Genomic DNA, 19,430 nt, shown 5'->3' with positions numbered 1-19,430 from the left:
TCCACCTGTGGAGCCACGTGAAGAAGAGAGAAGAAAGACTGAAATTCAAAACCTCTGCTAGTTCACCTGTGGGACTTCAGGATGGGGCCAAGAGTAGGTGACTCTCTGCTTGTCAGAGAATAGCAGTGACTTTTTGGACCAAGATGATGCTGCTGAGAAAACAAGGATCAGGGAGATGGGAGAGGAAGACCTCTGAAGACCAGCAACATGGTGGGAGACTAGAATCCACAGAGAAATACGGCCAGTGAGAAATCCCCTGGGGCACACTGGTCTAAGGGCTTATTAAAATTAGAATGTCCAATATTAAATTCTAAGTTGTTTGTGTTTCTACAGTTAACTCCCCCCAGTCATTGCTCAAAACTTCAGTCAAGTCGGCTGCACACAAATGCTCGGGGTAGTCTGAGGAAAATCAAGCCAAAGACGTGAGTCTGAGCCCAGGTTGGCATTGAGGAAAGGGAAGAAAGGAGTCACAGGCCATGAGATGTGAATGAGCATAGGCGTCGTGGAAGCAGGAACCATAAGCCAGAAATGATCATGGGAATGCGAGACCCAGTAAACTCACAGATATCTTGGGGACATCAATGGAGGTTCCTTACAGAAAAACAGAATTTGGGACTTGAGCTACTTTTATGTAAATCTCCAAAGAAGAGTAACTTTAGCTGATATATAGGACACAATGATAAGATTTCAAAGTACTACATTAGACATATTGCAAATACTTTTTATAATGTGAAGTCTAGGGCAGCATTTGTAAAACTGCACACAGGTTTTCGTATCACACGAAAAAGCCCCAGGTATTTAAATACAGGTGTTTAGTAAATCAATCACATATATTTTTTTCTCTATTGGTTTTGCTAAACTTTTTACCAAATGGACAATACTACTTGTCAATAACTTTCCCAAATAAGTTTAGAATTCGTACCTAATTCCCCTTTGATAACAGTGAAAAAATTCTCAGAGTGGTTGAAATACAGTTATAAAATACATATGCATCATTCAAGGATGCAAAAGATTCTCTGGGAGAAGGATCTGGAATTCATATACGGAAATACCCATAGAGTAGCTTTGAAATCCTTCAAAGGCTGGCTCAGGCTTACCTTTACGTGGTGGATCAGACGCTCTACTTCATTCACTTTGTAGGTCTCTAATCCTAGCTCCTTGGCTAATCTTAAAATACGATTCTGGGTTGGCCCAACATAGGATCCTCCAAGGTCCACATATTTAACGTTTTGGTTCTGTTTTCCCATGGAAAAAATAAAAATAAATAGTTGTGAAAATGTTATTCCTAAGATAAAAAAAAGATAGTTCTGAAATAAAGCAAATTGGCATTTCACAGGTGGTAGACACGTGGAGAAGCATCCATGGAAAATAGGATTCTGTTCTCAACTCTACTTCATTCACTTGACTTATTAAATCACTCCTTCATTTAAAGCAAAACTGATTGAACTTTGAATAGGCAAGAGACTTCTGAACTCCATCATTCACAATATGCCACAACATGGTATTTAGTGCCTTGAGTTTATATGCTATGAATTGTTGGTGAATTTCTCATAGTAGTTCAGGCTAATTTTGAGGCACCTAGTGCTAATGAGGAAAAGTAAAAAAGGAATGGATCACTTCTTACGTGGTTTGCTAATCCAGATGTTTGAAAGATAACATTAGGGAATATTTGGTCATAATTCGAACATTTGAAATTGCTCTTATGCTCACTAGCAAGTTTTCTCTACGGTTTCGAATCAGCTTCACATCCAACGACAAAAGACCAACCTTTGAACAAGAAGTGAGTGGAAAAGCTCCCTATGTCTGAATGTGTGCAAGCATAACCAGGTACCTATCAGTCAGGGACACCAGAGGAAGCCCTCCTTTTCTGTTTTTGTTTCCTTGTTTCTTTATTGTCTAGCCGCCGCCCCACCCCGACCAAAAAAAAGAAAAGTTTCACAAGGGCAGGGATCTTTGTTTTATTCACTGATGTAATTCCAACCACCTATTTATTGGTGCAATAATTTACTGGGAAAGTGCCAAGCGTCATGAGATCAGAAGAGAAAACGGACAGAAAAGAGTTGAAAAGGAAACAAACTGAGAGAGAGGCTGTGGAGAATGTTTCAGAGTAATCGTCACTGTCTTAGAGTCAAATGAAATTCAAGACTTTGAGAAAGAAAAAAAAACCAGCTTCAGCCCCACGTTTCTCCACGCCATCTTTAATGGCTTACCCTAATGGTGTAAGTCCTGCCTCCCACACGGTCCCGGGCTTCCAGAACAATCACATTCAGACCTGAGTCATGCAGAAGTTTGGCTGCTGCCATACCTGGGAGAAAATACAATAAGAAATCATAATCAAACTCTTTACAGGGACTCCAGATAAGCTCCTCATGCTAACAGCCAATAAGAAAAGTCCATGTTGGCTCACATACATGCTACTGGTATGTTCAACTTACAAGTGGCTAGGGTTTCTCAATAGAGGCCCAGATTCCAAGTCTGGGAAACCAACTGCTATTTGTAGAAAGAACAAAAGAGACTTCATTTTTGGTAAATGTCTCAAATCTTAAAAAAATCTTTGGTCATCATATCAAAATGTCTATCTTTAAGGACTAAACTGCATGATTACACATCTGAGAACAGAGATGAAAACACAAGGCCACACTTAAGAGAAATGTATCAGCCCCAGCAGACACAGAACCAAGTGTAGCCACTGACTTCACGTTAAGGTAAATCTGAAAAACCAGTGAATTGTGGGGAGAGCGGGCCTTCAAAGCACATGAGAGGACCTAGGATTTACCGTTAAAATTGGGCTTTTAGAAGTTGATTCAAAACCAAGGACATAAAATTTGACCTCTTTATGAGTCATAATTCCCCATGTGATCCATTGCTGAAGAATTAAATGACTCCATTCATTCATTCATTTAATTATTAATGTAGTCAAAAATACTTAAGGAATGCCTACTACATTCTCACGACCATGAATTTAGCTTTAAAAAAAAACAATGGCTTTATTAAGGTAAATTCACATACAAAAACTGTGCCAAATCACTTCAATGAGTTTTGACAGTGTATAAATCTTAGTATAGAGTTCATGTATGTAGTTATTGGTATAAGTACATCCTGGATGGAGTTTTTGACCTCAGACGTCTTAAAATCCTTCATCCTTAAAACCATTCTTACAGTTTAGTAAGAGTTTTCTCAGACAACAGAACCCTGAAGCTCTTACCACATGAACCAAGTTTGCTCGATTTGAATTACCTTACTCATTTGCTTTATGAAACCAAACAAAATCAAGGAAATGCCAAGACACTGTGCCTTACAGATAAATAAAACAGCTTCTATCTTGTCTTTCAAAAATAATAGTTTTTGGAGTTTAAGATCCCACTAGTGTGAAACAAAAAGATTTCTACAAAAATAGCTAATATTCATATAGTGCTCACTCACCACATTTGAGACACTATTCTAAGTGTTTTATTACATTAACTCAATGAGTTCTTACAGCAACCCAATGAGAAAAGGTACCATTGGTATTCCCATTTATGGCTGATGAAACTGAAGCACAAAGAGGTGTCCATGGTCACCTAAGGAGCCAGCAGGCAAAGCCAGGCAGTTTTGCTCCAGTGTTGATATTCATAACCCCTACGCTTACTGCTTTCCACAGGGCCTCAGAATCATTCTCTTCAAAGATCACAGTTTTTGTTTCAGGGAGAAATCACATTTCAAAAGATATTTTTCACTATATTTGGATCAACGTGTTTTTAAAACACACTTGTATTTTGTGGTTTGATAAGGATCCATGGAACATAAAATATTAGCCCATCATAAAACCATAATGAAAAGGTGAGGCTTCATTCACTATCAGTTAACATAAAAGAAAAAAACCCATGTTTCAAAGAGGCTGATTTCATTATTTAAGTTAATCCATCTTCCGATCGATCCCTGTCCTTGGGGGCAGGGCCAGAGCTTTCATTTGGTGCTGGGGTAAGAGTCCCAAAGTCCACAACCCCTTACTCAATGTGCACGAGCGTTGCACAACCCTGATTTACGAATACAGGGCTTGAATTTTTAACTCTAGTTTCCTAATTTTACCTCCAGAAGGAAAAAAGAAAAAACATTTCTATTGAGATTCAAAATTGCAGACAATTCAATGCCATTTCTCTTATCAAGCATCAGTTCAACAAATGAAATACGAAATAAGATGCAGCCATAGTAACAGCTGTTATCAGGGGATTCAGACAGACCTGCTGAGCATGCTGAGGCTTAAACAAAAGGCTTCAGAACAAATACAACATCACTCATATACACTACATTTTATATTCCACAAAAGGTACTGTCTTTTAGTAAGTGCAGTTACCCAATAGTATCTGATGCTAAACATAAACAGTTATTAAAACAAGCTGGGGTCTTATCAAACCATTGAATAGAGTTCTCTATGCTCATGTGCTTTAAAAAGTCATAAATGAAAAATTACAAAAATATCTTCAAATAGAGCAATATGAGAGTATATTGTTGGAAATACCTCACAATTTGTCTCACTAATGTTCACAGGGCCTTTTCAAAATGCTCGTTGGACGTCAACTGACAAAAGCTGATTTGAAAAATAACTAGCCCAAATATCGGTGGCTGAGGAAAGTCACTGGAATTTAGGAGGGAATGTTAGGGTACCTAAGAAACTGAGGAGTTGGAGTCTGGTCAGGAGGTGATCAAGCAGGTTAATCTCTCTAGGGCTTCCTCAGTGATAACTGATGAAAGGACTAATGGTTGGACTGATTAAAGAATAAGGAAACAACTATACGGAGCTGCCCCAGCTTACAACAGGCTTGTTTCCCAAGAGGTCATTTCTATATCAGTTGTTTGGAACTTTTAACACATTTTGCCATAGAACAAAAAGATGAGAGATGGTGCACTTTCTGGGAAGTGTGGGAATTTTAAAATGCAATACTATTGTGGGAAAAAAGCCCCAAATCATAAAGCAGCAGAAATATATTTGTTCTAAAACACTAGACAATGTCATTGGCACTGTTTAAATACTTACGCAATTACTTCCTGACACAATCCAGTAAGTTAAAAAAACAAAGAAAATATCCACAACAATAACAGCCACCATCATAAAGCATTGAGCTTGCTTTGCTCTGTTAAAGGGCTTTACATACAAACTTCATCTGATCTTCACCACACTGCTGAGAGATATTATTATCCTCATTTTACAAAGAAAAAATGGAGGCTTAGAAACATTCACTGACTGGTAGATTACATAATTAGTAAATGGCAGGGTCAGAGTTCAGCCCCAAATCTGAACTCTTAGTCACCACCCTTGGACCAAAAAGGAAAACTTAAAAACACAGTAACTCTATACACTGATTGATGCAGTGTCTTCAAACATTCTGTTCTCCATCTAAATATAAGAATCTTAAAATACCAAGTTTTTCTCTAAAATGAATACTGAACTTTTGCAACCAATTTAGGAGCAGGCTTATAATCACTTTGTACTTTTAAAAAGCTAATTAAACTTGAGTTTAACAAGCAATATCAACTAATATTTCATGAACGAATTATCATTTGGCACTTTCAGAAGCAGCCCCTATGCGCCCCTGACAGGCCCCTGATAAGATCATCTCATTTGTTGCCTCCAAATGGTGCAGGGTCCATAATATTTTGGCTCAGGGAGTCTCTCTTGGATGAATAATCAAAGCATGTCACACCCGAACAATGGTAGATTAATGCCTAATGCTATGAGATTATAAAAATATTACATCTCTCTTCCCAGGAAGATTACTTGGAAAAGTTTTCATCAAAGTGATGAGTATTTCGATGATTCGCATACCTCAGTTTGGATTAGACACCCAAATTATTTTAAATGCAGGCATGCAGCACTTAACAACAGGAAGAGGTTCTGAGAAATGTGTCATTAGGCAATTCTGTCATTGTGCAAAGATCATAGAGTGTACTTATGCAAACCTAGATGGTACAGCCTACTGCACACCTGGGCTACATGGTACTAATCTTATGGGACCACTGTCATATATGCAGTCCATCATTGACGAAACGCCATTATGTAGTGCATGACTGTACCTAGAAATTAGTGACGTGCAGCATTATTCACATTCTGTGCTTCCAGTTTCATGCCGTGAAAAATGGCCTGAGAGCTAGACGCTGTAGGAGACTGGAAAGTACACAGTGTAGGTAATAAAGGGGCTTCTTCAAGGTGTCTAGGGAGCAGTGGAGGAGTTAGGATTTGGAGGGAGGAGAAAAATCAAAATCACCATCTGCCTCATCCTTTGCTTTGTCCATCTGTCGCATGTTCTTCATATCAAAATCTGATATTTAACAAAACTTTTTCAGTTTGAAAATGCAAAGTTAATTGCTTTGAAAACATTATATAATATCAGTATTTCAATAATACATAAGGACTTTTTCTCAGTTTAAAGTTACCAAAAAAAAGCATCATGTTAACCAAAATTGACCAAAAAAACCTCACTGTACCTCAAAGTATCTCTAACCTTATAACCCTGGCAAATGATACAAGCACTCCCCTAGGAAGAATAAAAGCCAAAAATATCCAAACAGCCCTCATCACCTCTGTCAATTCTGACAAAGCAATGGTTTTATGAGAAAATTCTAGAAACAACCAAGTGACCTTCCCATCAAAGAACTAGAATTCTTTGATGTCTCTAAAGAAAATGCCTTTCAGTCATTTAACACAAATACACACCAAAAAAGGTCTGAAGTAAGAAGAAATACATCTCCAATGTGAAATTAAATTCATTAAAGGAAAATGGTATTTGTAGGTAAAATTCAGATGTTAGTTGTTGAACTTTTCAACACAGAGTAAAGAGGCAGGTAAAGATATCACTAAAAACAGCTAACATTTTGAGCACTAACTGTACGCCAGCTTCTATTCTGAATATTTTACATATAGGAATTCGTTTATCCTCCCAACAACTCTATGAAGTGGGCAGATGCGGAAAGTGAAGCACAGAGGGGCCTAGTAATGTGCTCAAGGTGGCAAAGTTAGTAAGTGGCAGAGCCAGTATTTGAATCCAGGCAATCTGACTCCAGATGACAAGCACATCCAGCAGCCTTCCTCACACTCAACAGTGAAACACTGAAAGCCTTCCATTGAACATTCATGGATGATATAAGCGTCAAGGCCGCTGCTAGAACATTCCATGCACTTGTGTAAATTACAAGAAAGCACACACTCCCGGAAGGTAAATCTCAAAAAGGCATCCTTCCTTCAGGCAAATGTAGCCCACATGGGTGCAAATGGCTTGACTGGCAGAGTGTGGTCTGGGTTGCGTCCCTTCTTTCACTGCAACAGCCTTGTGCAGGGCATTGCCTGAACAGCTTATGCTGTGGCCTTGAAACTCAGAAAACTTATTTCCTGAGTGATAAGAATTTAATTACCTATCGTCTCTGCAATGCTAGTACACAGTTGGCACTTACAAGTTTGTTGAATGGATTCATTTAATACCCATCAACCAAGATGACATTTAATTACTTAGTCAATAAATAAGTAAATGACAGCAATAGTGTTTATATAAATATAGCATATTTAATATAGTATAAAAAACTAAAATATTTACACACACTGAAACTGATTTCCTCTGGTCACGCTGGAAATGGTAAAGGATATTCTTGACTTTTTCAAAGGGAAGGAGCTGGAAAGAAAAACAGCCAACCAACAATAATAACCACCTTACATTTGTACCACACTGCAGTTTCCAATATTCACACATATTCAGTCCTTAACAATAACCCTGTGAGGCTGGCATTGTTATTCCTATTTTTCATATTAGGAAATGGAGGCTCAGAGAGATTCAGAAGCTTGCTCTGAATACAGCTAGCAATGGCACAACTAGGGCTAAAACCCAGTTCTGTTTCAGTGTCCTATGTGTTTTTCATGAGTCACATTACTTCCTATAATATACAAAGGCCTACGCTGTTAAAAAAATTCTCAAAGCATGCTGAGTTTTAAACCTAGAATATTTCTCTTTTTTTCTTTTGCCAAGGAAGATTTGCCCTGAGCTAACATCTGTTGCTAATCTTCCTCTTTTTTGCTGAGGAAAATTCACCCTGAGCTAACATCTGTGCCAGACTTCCTCTATTTTGTATGTGAGCCACCACCACAGCATGGCCACCAACAAATGGTGTATGTCCACACCCAGGAAGTGAACCTGGGCTGCCAAAGTGGAGCATACTGAACTTAAACCACTAGGCCACCAGGGCTGGCCCTATAATATTTCTTTATTAACTTTCTTGGAAAGAATATATTGATATAAACCACCTGGATCCTGTTGGTGCTCAAAGTCCTGAGACCATATCATTACAGGAAGCTCTAGAAGCATTTAAAGCAATGTAGTACCCTGTAGGAGAGCTCCACTGAACTACTCATTAAGAGGTGCTTTGGCCGAACGGTTCCCTTTCCATAAGTAGTATAGACTGACTCTTTCCTGAGAATGCACCAATCACAACTTTTTGGAAAATTGAAACAACACACAACATAAACCAAACATACCAACATGTACCATCATTTTGATCATTGAGAAGCAAAGTCTAAAATTATGTTATTCACATCTTGCTCCTAAATATGAAAAGGACAGACTCCAAGCCTTCTTGGAAGGCGTTTCTTTGTTTTCTCTAAGACAGTCAAAATATACAACACAAAAACAAATGGCAATAGCTTCTAAAATAAAGGAGACCTTTACCAAACCCTCAGGCCATGGGATGATTTATGCTCTTGAAAAGGATAAAAAAAAATCAAGCTTTCATGAGTTGCCATGGAAACCTTTCTCCAGATGCAGCCGCTGTGAGACACTAGAATGAGATTGCCTTCCAAGGTCTTTCAGAATATGTCTGAATCATAAAAATTGTTTCTTCATCATGCTTTCTATGTAAATTATTGCATTTTCCTAAAATGTCAGCGATCATAATGAGTCTTATTTCATATCCAAGCTTTTGTCTTTACCCTTTGTTGTTTGCAAAGAGTGGAATATCTCTTGTGCATTGTAATCGTGGTAGACAAAATTGATTTTCACTTGACCTCAGCATGGTCTCCCATGAAAAAAGGATGCAAGCCCAGAAATTAAAGCTTTGTCCTTCTCAAGTTTGTGTGTTATAGTCTTCACTTTAAAAACTGTTAGATAAAACTAAACTTTTAATTCCCCTGCCTTGAGTCCTTTTAGGAACTTTACAGAATATGTATAAATAAACAAACACATACTTTTTTAAGAATACTGTTTTTTAAGTAAAGAAGATAATCATACGATACCATGAGAGTTTCCTTGACTGTGATTTGAGGACGAAATATTTTATTGCTGTGATCATAGCCCTCCTATGGATTATCAACAGGATTTCAGAATCAAGGACATCTTTAAGGTAGAATATAAAATTGAAGAGATACCATTCCCCTTTGGCTTACCCACTCCTTAGATCCTAGTCTCTGAAATAGCTGGGTGTTACAATGGCCTGAAGAGGGTCAGAGGTCTGCTGTAGAATACCTTGAATAATTCTCCATTTAAACATCTCCTTTCACCAAAAATGAGATGATAAATTAGGAATTCTAGAAGGAGAGGACAAAATGTGGGCATTGTCAAGGAAAAGAAATCTGAGTGAGATGCAACAAATAACTGGAAGAAATGAAGTTACAAAGTAGTCATTTGGCGATGCCAAAGCCTAGGCCTCTCTCCATCTCCTAGGAGTCTAGTGCAGAGCCCGGCCCAGGAGCTTTACTTTGTCTGCCCCTGAAAGACCTTTGTGAGCCAAAGACCAAGGCAGTCAGTGCTGAGCAAGGACAAGAGTGGAAGGAAAACATCACGTGGTTCAAGGACAAGGCAGAACATTGCCATTCTGTAGAAAAAGCTCTATACCTAATAGGCTACTTCCTGGGTGTATGATCTTGGGCAAGAGTCCTCGCCTTTCGGAGCCTCACTTTCCTATCTGTAAAATGGGGTGATTAAAGTAGGCCCCTGCCATTGTGTGATTAATCTAAATGAGACAGGACAATGATTTCAAATAAGCTGAGATTTCATTACACAGGTGGTGTCTTCATAACCCCAAAGCATCTACCCCAAAGTCTGTCCGATGGAGCGTGAAATTTGGGTGACATCAACAGGTGATAATAAAAACAAGATTTTTGTGCTAATGTAGGACAAGAAAATGCTGATTTAAACAAAGCTGGTTAAGGATAGCTGTGCTGAGGTAATCAGGGGCAAAAGCTCCTGATTTCTCTAACTTACTTTGAAATGCATTAAAAAATAAAAGGGATTTAGAGATGGAGAGAGGGATAGATACATGGAATAAAGCAAATATAGCAAAAATGTTAATTGTAGAATCTAGTTGGTAGGTATATGAGTGTTGACTGTACAATTCTTTGAAAATTTTCATAATAAGTTAATTCTGGGAAAAAAGCTAAACTGGGTGATCAAAAGGTACAAATTTCCAGTTATAAAATAAATAAGTCACAGAGATGTAATGTACAGCATGGTGACTATAGTTAATAACACTATATTGCATATTTGAAAGTTGCTAAAAGAATAGATCTTAAAAGTTCTCATCACAAGAAAAAAATTTTTTGTAACTATGTGTGGTGATGGATATTAACTAGACTTGTGGTGATCATTTCACAATACATACAAATATTGAATCATTATGTTGTACACCTGAAACTAATACAATGTTAATGTCAATTACATCTGAATTTTTTTAAAAATGGCTATAAAATCAAAATTATGAAGATGATCCCTTGAAATCTGAAATATGTGGATTTTCTTAGATTATATATATTTTTAATTGCAAAATATTTAAGGTTTGCCTAACTTAAAAATGAGGGAAACATTGTTCAAGTACAAATGTTCAAACACTTGCTGACCTTTTCTGCATCAGCCATGGTTATTAGTAATAATAGTAATAGTTGTTAGTAATATGCTACCAAGCTGCCGTAAAAGAAAATAAAAATAAACACACACACACACAAAAGGTTAAACCAGCTTCTATTCAGCTGGACTTGTCAGGCCTTTTAATTAACATATTGCATACCTCCATCAGGAGACACTAGATATACTATTTACATAATTTCTTAGTCTCTATAATTTACTGGGGGACAGGGGATGGAAGTGATTTTCTTGAGGGCAGAAATGTCTTCTTACATATTTTGGGAAGCACTACCTAAAGCAAACAGTCTATTTGGTCAGTGTGGCCACAACTGGTGGTGGGTTTGTTACAGGACTCATCTCTCAAAAAAAATCCTCCTCTCTTCCCCCCAACAAATCAAACATTCTCAACCACACCATTGCTGCACTTTATCAAGCAGTTGATGTCCAAGCAGGACTTGCTTCTAAGAAGAGAACAAAGCCTAACAGGAGAGGCACGAAGGGGTTGGGAAGAGGGTGACTATAATGTATTTGGAAAGAGAGCTTCCTGGGGAGGCTGGAAGTACTTGGTTCAGCCGAGTTATAGAAAAGTGGAAAATGGGAAAATGAGAAGGAAAAAGACAGCATCCTACCAAGAAAGGAACTAAAAGATTCCCTCTTTCTTCATCTTTGAGGACATGCAGTGCAGCAAGATTGCCCAGGAGAAAGCAGACCAGAGATAGAAGAGAAGTTCCAGGATCTGGAAGGCCTGGGGGCAATGCCACAGCTGGAGTCTCAGGGAAAGGGGAAAGTGGGCTGGCTCCCGATGGGGTGCTGTAAATTAGCCAGAAGACAATCAAATGAGTACTTCTGGGTAGCACAGTGTTATGGGTTGAATTGTGCCCTCCCCAAAATACCCAGAACCTCAGAATGTGACCTTATTTGGAGATAAGGTCGTTACAAAGGTAATCAAGTTAAAATGAGATCACTAGGGTGGGCCTTAATCCAGCATGACTGGTGTCCTTATAAAAAGAGGAAATTTGGAGACACTCACATAGGGAGAACACCATGTAAAGATGAAGGTGGAGATAGAGGTGACATTTGGCCAAGGAACGCCAAAGACAGCAACAAACTACCAGAAGCTAGGAGAGAGGCATGGAACAGATTCTCCCTCACAGCCCTCAGAAGGAACTTACCCTGCTAACACCTCGATCTTGGAGTTCTGGCTTCCAGGCAATACATTTCTGCTATTTTAAGCCACTCAAGTTTGTGATACTTTGTTACAGTGGCCCCAGTAAACTAATACACCCAGGAAATTTTATTTTCCATATTAAGATAACTTGACTGTTAATTGAACTTACTTTGGGATAACATGGTGATGGAAGTCCTAGTTGGCCAGGCTAGGCAGGCATTTCTTATGGTCTCAGGAGTGCTGGGGCGTTGGTGGGGGGAGGAGGGTAAGAGGGCAGAGAGGGAGGGAAGTTCGCCAGTGGTACTATTTCAGGACCTTGGGAATGGGGCACCAGCCCAAATAGGCATTACATGAGCAGTTGAGTAAGACTCATGGTGACAAAGCTTAAGGATTTGAGTTCCAGCCTTGGAGTTGTACACAGCATAACAAAGAGAAGACCTGTCAGCATTCAACACAGAGCAGTAAATAATAATGAGGGTGTGTGAATGATCTTGAACTTGGGTGAGGAATAAAACCTTTTGAGATGTACATTAAGAAATTAGCTATTGCCAAGATTATGCAATTTCTATGCTTCATATAAATTCCATAGTATTTTTAGAATGTCTCATGTTAAATCTCATTAAATTCTACTTGAAAATTAAATGATTATCAATGCCATTTATGAAACTAACTCATGGAGAAAAACCCTGGCTTCAGAGTCTCATTGCTTTTCTCAATGCCAAAGAAATATTGCAACACACCCCGATATGAGAGGTTTCATCCTGCCCGCTCAAACACTCCAGGTCATGAGCACCTAGACCAGGTGGGATGGAAACATGGTGGCAAGTCAAGAGCATGAACTTGACTGAGAATTGGCTATTCAGAAATGTGTGTGTGGGAAAATCTGTCCTATAAGGTTTTAACGACTTTCAAACAAAAGTTGAAAGAGATGGAAGAACCAGTTCTAGCATTAAAATATTGGCCCCAGTAATCACAGGCCAAGCAGATTCTGTTTGTTTGGTTGAAAGACGCATGTTAAGACTATAAGTCCCACCTGAAGAGTGTGTAGACCTAGACCCATGTAGGCATGCACAGATGTGTGCTCAGTGTTGAGCACACTAGTGTGTGAGTGAAGCTGTGCACAACACACATGACCAGGAGCATTACCCGGGGGTGGGAGTGAGACAGAGGCTGCAATGGACAAGCTGCCACTGCTTCCGCAACTGTCACTGGGAACTGGGTGCCACCCTTCTGCTACAATAGGGAGACAACATGAAGCTACTATGATAAGTAACTAGGTGGAGAAAGAAAACAAGGATTCTTGTGAAATCATAACACCAACAATTAGAATCCTCATGCAGGATTATTTTTGTTTTTTAATGGACTCAACTAGACCAGGCCTTGTATCCAGAATTCTAAACAGGTAAACAAAGGGCAACAAAGAAAAGGAAGATGTATGGCTCTCCTGGCAAACACCACCAAGGTCAGTGTCCTGTGAGGAGTGGGAGCTGGGGAGTGCTGGCAGGAGGGGCTAAGGGTGAAGGTGTGTTTTCTTAGAAGGTGCTTTCATACATTAGCCTTGGAGCTGACCCTCCTGCTTTACCCTCCTCATGCCTAAGGTCAGCCTATCTGGCAGCAGCCTAGATCTGAGGAGACAAAATGTATTTTGCATCACAAGGGAGAGTGAATAATTCCACCCAGGGTTCAGGAATTTGCCCTCAAAAAAGAAAAAAAAAACTCTACAGAATACTTTAAGAAGTGTTCAATTATTTTAATTTTGATAAAAAACAATGTTGAAATCCTAGTGTTTTAAAAATTCAATTACAGCAGCTTTTACATCATGCTCATATCTACTTTTGCTTCATTTTCTCTTATTCTGTTTTAGTGAAATTTTAAGTATGTGTTTTTTTCTTTTAAAATAAAAACCAATGGATCCAGGGCCTTTTCCCACCACCAGCATCCCACCATCAACAACACTTCCTAGAAAGTTCCATCTAGCACCCTGAAACAGACTTTCCATTCTGTGACCATTCCAACATAAAATCAGAACTCAGGGCAACGCCGACGGCACAGAAGCACTTCCTCAAAAGTGCGGTATGTCTCACTCTGGCTTCTGTCTTCCTGAGAAAGAAAAATCACCTGCTAATCTGGTTGCAAAGAATTTTCTTCCACATTTCTAGCTGTTCTGCTAAACTACTTCCACCTCAAACCTCCTGAGTGCTAGCCCCTGGAAGTTACATTGCCTGGGCTTGTCTCTCAGTTATGGATATTGAGGTTCTGGCAAGATCTTGCCTTCACTTTTCATTCCAAGCCAGGGATTAAAAATCCAAAAGCACTGGGGAGTAGGGCAGAGTAGGTAAATTGTGAAGCACGCAGATGTAAAACAACAGCCAGGGGCAAGGGCTGTGGAGAACTGAAGAATGAGTGCCTTGAACAAAAGCACTTAAATCAAGTTTCGAAACACTGGAGAGTCATCCCCAAATTGTGAGACTTGACCTGTGGGCTACCAGTTTAGAACCTCTACTCTAAGCTACTGTCTGGGCCTCATCTTATTAATAGGGATGTGGCTTCAGCAGAGGGCATCATTTTCCTGGGGCCTCACTGGTTCGTCAGTTTCCTGCATGGCTTCAAAGATGGCGGCTTTCCCTGTTCTAAAGTGGGGCTCTTCCTCAAACCACTAATGAAATCCCTAGTTTTCAGCATATTTACAACGTAGGGATAATTGACAAAGCTGAAACCAATAAATGCTGAATTTGTTTTCCCAGATTTTTTTTCTGGCTTATAGTTTGGGCCCAGCCATTTTCCCAGGAGTTTAAGTCTAAAACCTGGGCTTTGTCTTGGAGTCTTCCTGGTCCCTCGTCCCATCTGATCCTTAAAGCCTTACAAGATTCAGCATGACCTGACCCCTGCCAACTTCTCTAGCTTCTTATCCTTATGCACCCCACCCTGCACCCTACACTCCAGCAATATTGAAACCTCTCCTTCCGTGGGTCTTTCCATAACCCCACGTTATTTAGTGCCTTCAGATCTGCCAAGAAGATTTTACCTAATACCACCTTGTCCCCCAAAATACGGCTCAGGCTCTAGACAACTTGCCCTCTCCAACCCCCAGGGTGTGTTAGGAGCCCCCAAGTCAAGGTTTCTATAGCAATGAACACTTTGCTCCTTATTAGACCTCCTACAATAAAAATGAGGAGACCACGGTGGGCCAGGAGAAGGTAGGCTGAGGCAGAGTTTGCATCTAACTTCACAAGAATCTTTTGGGAGCTCCACAATTTTAAACTTTTCACTCAAATTATTTTTGGAGAGAGGCTTTTCCTGTTATTTCATACCAACAGATTGGAGATAGGTTGAAACCTCTCCGTGTCTGGCCAAAACCCAGCTTGTGGTTTGATAAAAGAGTTAACAGAAAGCCAAAACAAGCTGGCAATGTTTGCCAAGACGAGGCCTCAAATGGAACTCAGATGAAATTACTTATATGTTTATTAGGTTCAATTCTTTTTAGGGAAAATTATACTTTCAAAAAAAAAAAGAGATCGCTCTAAATCTCAGTGAGAGGCCCTGCACTCAGTTGTCAGGGTTAGTATCAGATGAGGAACTGCCACAAATAAGTTAATACTAGTGCAAAGATTTACAGAAAAACAAAATACATATTGCTGTCTGGGCAAAGTATTTCAGGGGTATCTGTAGCTGGGATCAAGCTTCCCCATTCACTTTGGGACATCTGCTCAGTCACTCCAAATCAAAAACAAATTCAGGCACTTTTAGCCAGAATATCTAGATTTCATGCTGAGTCCCTAACCCTTGCCAATCCAATTGTCTTAATTAATTCCTTATGTTAAATTGACTTTGTATTACTTCAAAAAGGAAATTTTAATGTTTCTGAAAAATTAGACATCTCTGAGTCTGCCTTTGCTTAGGTGATCAAATTTATGCCCTTCTTTAAACCTCAATCTCCTGATCAATAAAAGAGTGAAAATATTTATTCCCTACCTCATCTAGTAGATATGAAAAGAAATTGAGGCAAAATATATAAGGTACTCAGCACATTGCCTGTTGCATGGTAAATACCCAAGAAATATCAGTTCAATGAAGGAATGAGTCCAACATCTTAGGAAGCATTTGGCTTTGAAATTGGAAGAAACAGGTTCCAATACTACTTTGTCTCAGGCACTGTGGAATCTTGGGCAAGTAACTTCTGAACTCCTCCTAAATCCAGTAAAACAGGGATGATACCTTGCAAGCAGAGGTGATGTAAAGATTCTGTGCACAAAATTACTTGCATATATTGGCCTGTTGTTGCTATCTGGTGATAGGCAGGCTGGGCATGGGAATTAATCATGCTTCCAATTCTCCTTCACCTCCATCTCCCTACAAATACTTACTGACAACCTAAGGCTTTTTACAGCATCTCTCATCATCCTTTGATTCAGTATAGATGATTTATCTATAGACAACATCTTAAAATATTGGTTTTAATATTTATTCAAACTGTGCATCACAAAAAAACCACTAAGTCTTAAACTACCTTCTTTTTAACCTATAATAAAACAAATGGATAAATTGTATCACGGATTGGATGAATGCCCACCGACCATAGCAGAGAAGAGGAAAAGCATTTTTTTTTCTGTTGACAACATTTTTATCATGGACTTGGAGCAATCTAAGCAGTATGTTTTGATTAATCATCATCAGAAAGAATACTTTAATATCTCTTTTCTAAAATTAAGACCATTACATTTGACACATACCTTCATGCAATGAATAATATTTTTAATAATAATATTTTTAATTATTAGTGTGTAATTTCCCACTGTCAAAAATAGCTATTTCAGGGCGAGCCCCAGTGGCCTAGTGGGGAAGTTTGGTGCACTCCACTTCAACGGCCCAGGTTTTATTCCTGGGCATGGACCTATACCACTTGTCTGTCAGTGGCCATGCTGTTGCAGTGGCTCACATACCAAAAAAGAGTATGATTGGCAACAGATGTTAGCTCAGGGCAAATCTTCCTCAGCCAAAAAAAAAAAAAAAACGCTATTTCATACCTTTTCTTCTTAAACTTCCTACATGACTCCCTCCAATCAATACACCACCCTCCACCCCTCATCAGCTGATGACTCTGCTTCATTTTTTATTGAGAAAATGAAAAAAACTCATTCATTTTTTCCATAATAAATCTGCCTATGTACCTTCATTTGTGCCTGTATGTGTGCTTTACCCTCTATGATTTAAATGAAGTGGCTTCTTTAGTGAAGCCAACCTCCCACTCTTTTGATTTTATTTCCCCAGGGCTTTGATCCTTCAATCATATACTTTCTCTCTTGCATCATCAATTTCTCCCTTTCTCCTGGATCACTGTCATCAGCACACAAACCTTCTCTGGTATCTTGCATCGTCAAAAAAGCTAACTGTGGTCCAACATCGCCTTTTAGCTACAACCCTGTCCCTCTGCATCCCTTCACAGCACTTCTTCAAAGAGTTATCTACATGTATTGTCCCTATTTCCCCTCTTCACTCCAGTCAGGCTTTCATCCCTACCATTCCACCAAGACTGCTCCTGTCAAGGACACCAGTGATCCTCATATTGCCAAATTCAACGGTCAAGTCTTTATCCTTAAGTTACTTGTACACTTAGTGGCTTTTGGTCTTGTCCTCCTTCTTGACCCACTGCCTCCACTTTGTTTCTGGGCCACACACTTCCTTGGCTCTCTTTCTCTCTTAACTCATTGCTCTTTCTCAGATTCCTTTGCTGTATCCTTCACCTCTTCCCAACCTCTAAAGGTCAGAGAGCCCCAGGATTTAGTTCTTGGGCCTCTTTTTTTAAAAATCATTCCGAGGTGATCTCACCCAATCCCATAGCCTTGAAGCTTCAAGCTTGATATATAAATTGCCTACTTAATTATGCCTTCAGCTAATAATCATCTCAAACTTAACACATCCCAAACAGAGCTCTTGCGTTCCCTCCCCCAAGCCAGCTCTTCTTCAGTCTTTTCCATCTCAGTAATGGTACCACAATTCACTCAGTTGTTCAGGCCAAAATCCACGAATCATCCTTGATTCTTTTCTTCCCTGACCACTCCACCCTCCAATCAATACATCAGTAAGTCAACTCTACCTGTATACAACCATTTTTTCCCACCCCCAGTACTACCACCTTGGTCTAAGATAGTATCATCTTTCCTTTGGACTGTTGCAATAGCCTTGAAGCTGCTTCCACTCTTGCTTCTCTAAGTTTTCGATTTACACAGCATAGAATATCTTTTAAGACAAAATGAAATTCATGACACTTCCCTGTTTCAAATCTTCCTATGGCTTACATTGCAAAGAGGCAATCCTACCCCATTACTTAACTTATAGGGCCCCACATGACTTCACTCTTGCCTACATATCTTGCCTTACTACCCCTTGCTCATTCCACTCCAGCCATATCGATTTTCTTTCTGTCCCTTGAACATGTCAAAGTTGTTCCCACCATAGAGGCTTTGCACCACCTCTTCCCAACTCCTGTAATACTCTTCCCCCTAATATTTACATGTTCAACATCTTAGATCTCAGCTTATACCTAATTTCTAAGGAAGAGCATTTCTTGGCTCTGTTCCATCACCTAATCTATTTTATTTTTCATGGATTACTTACCACTGGCAGTACTTTGCATGTACATATATAGGTAGGTAGGTATTTATTTGGTTGATTCATTGGTTATTTATTGTGTGACCCTCCTCACTAGATTATAAGCTCTACAAGGGCAAGGATCTTACTTGTTTTGTTTCCTGATTTATCCCCAATACCTGGGAGAATATCTGGCATGTAGACATCCTCAATAAATATTTGTTCCTGGCATGAAAGAACTCAGACAAGTCAATTAGTTCAGCTGCAAAAGATGAAGAGGGGCTCATTTTGCAAAGAACTTACTCTGGTGGATTCATCAGAATGCATTTCTACTCAAAATCTGATGTATCACAAAATTTATTTTAATGTCAATGTGACCATTTGATCACCAGTGCCCTTTAAAATTTTCAACTCCAAATTTTCTCTTTCAAATATCTTTTTAATTACAAATTTAATACAAAACTTTTACAAGGGAAAATAATTGCCAATACAGAAATGGAGTCTTCCACCTGGACAAGGATTCAAACAGGTCTCCAAATATTGACAGTACAACGTCAGCTTCACAACCTGTCTGCATCACATCTAAAGTCTATAGAGTTCCCTTTAATCAATAACACCATCAGGGCACGGGTCAGAAAATTTAACTGCTTCCTCTGCCAAAGGTCACTTGAGCATCTGATATATTAAAGAGGTATTTTAACAGTTTTCTTAATTATTAATTCCTCTGGAGCATTTAAATTCTGCACCATTAGATTGTGGAACAGAAAGATACCTGGTCTATGTTGTACCAGCTACTTACAGAAATTTCTTATATATTAACT

General features: G+C 39.1%; 1 protein-coding gene across 2 annotated transcripts in view; it reads right to left on the bottom strand.

Moving 5' to 3' along the window:
- The window catches only part of MAOB (monoamine oxidase B), a 119,227-nt gene that overhangs the window by 64,076 nt on the left and 35,721 nt on the right, over window positions 1–19,430 (bottom strand). For both annotated transcript variants that reach the window (XM_070503287.1, XM_070503286.1), the window contains exons 2-3: window positions 2,211–2,305; window positions 1,098–1,235 (exon numbers count right to left, since the gene is read on the bottom strand). In XM_070503287.1, the coding sequence (XP_070359388.1) occupies window positions 1,098–1,235; window positions 2,211–2,305 (233 nt within the window). The remainder of the gene's footprint in view (window positions 1–1,097; window positions 1,236–2,210; window positions 2,306–19,430) is intronic.

The sequence above is a fragment of the Equus asinus genome, chromosome X, assembly GCF_041296235.1.
Source record: "Equus asinus isolate D_3611 breed Donkey chromosome X, EquAss-T2T_v2, whole genome shotgun sequence".
Taxonomy (NCBI): domain Eukaryota; kingdom Metazoa; phylum Chordata; class Mammalia; order Perissodactyla; family Equidae; genus Equus; species Equus asinus.
This window is presented reverse-complemented; position numbering and strand designations above follow the sequence as displayed.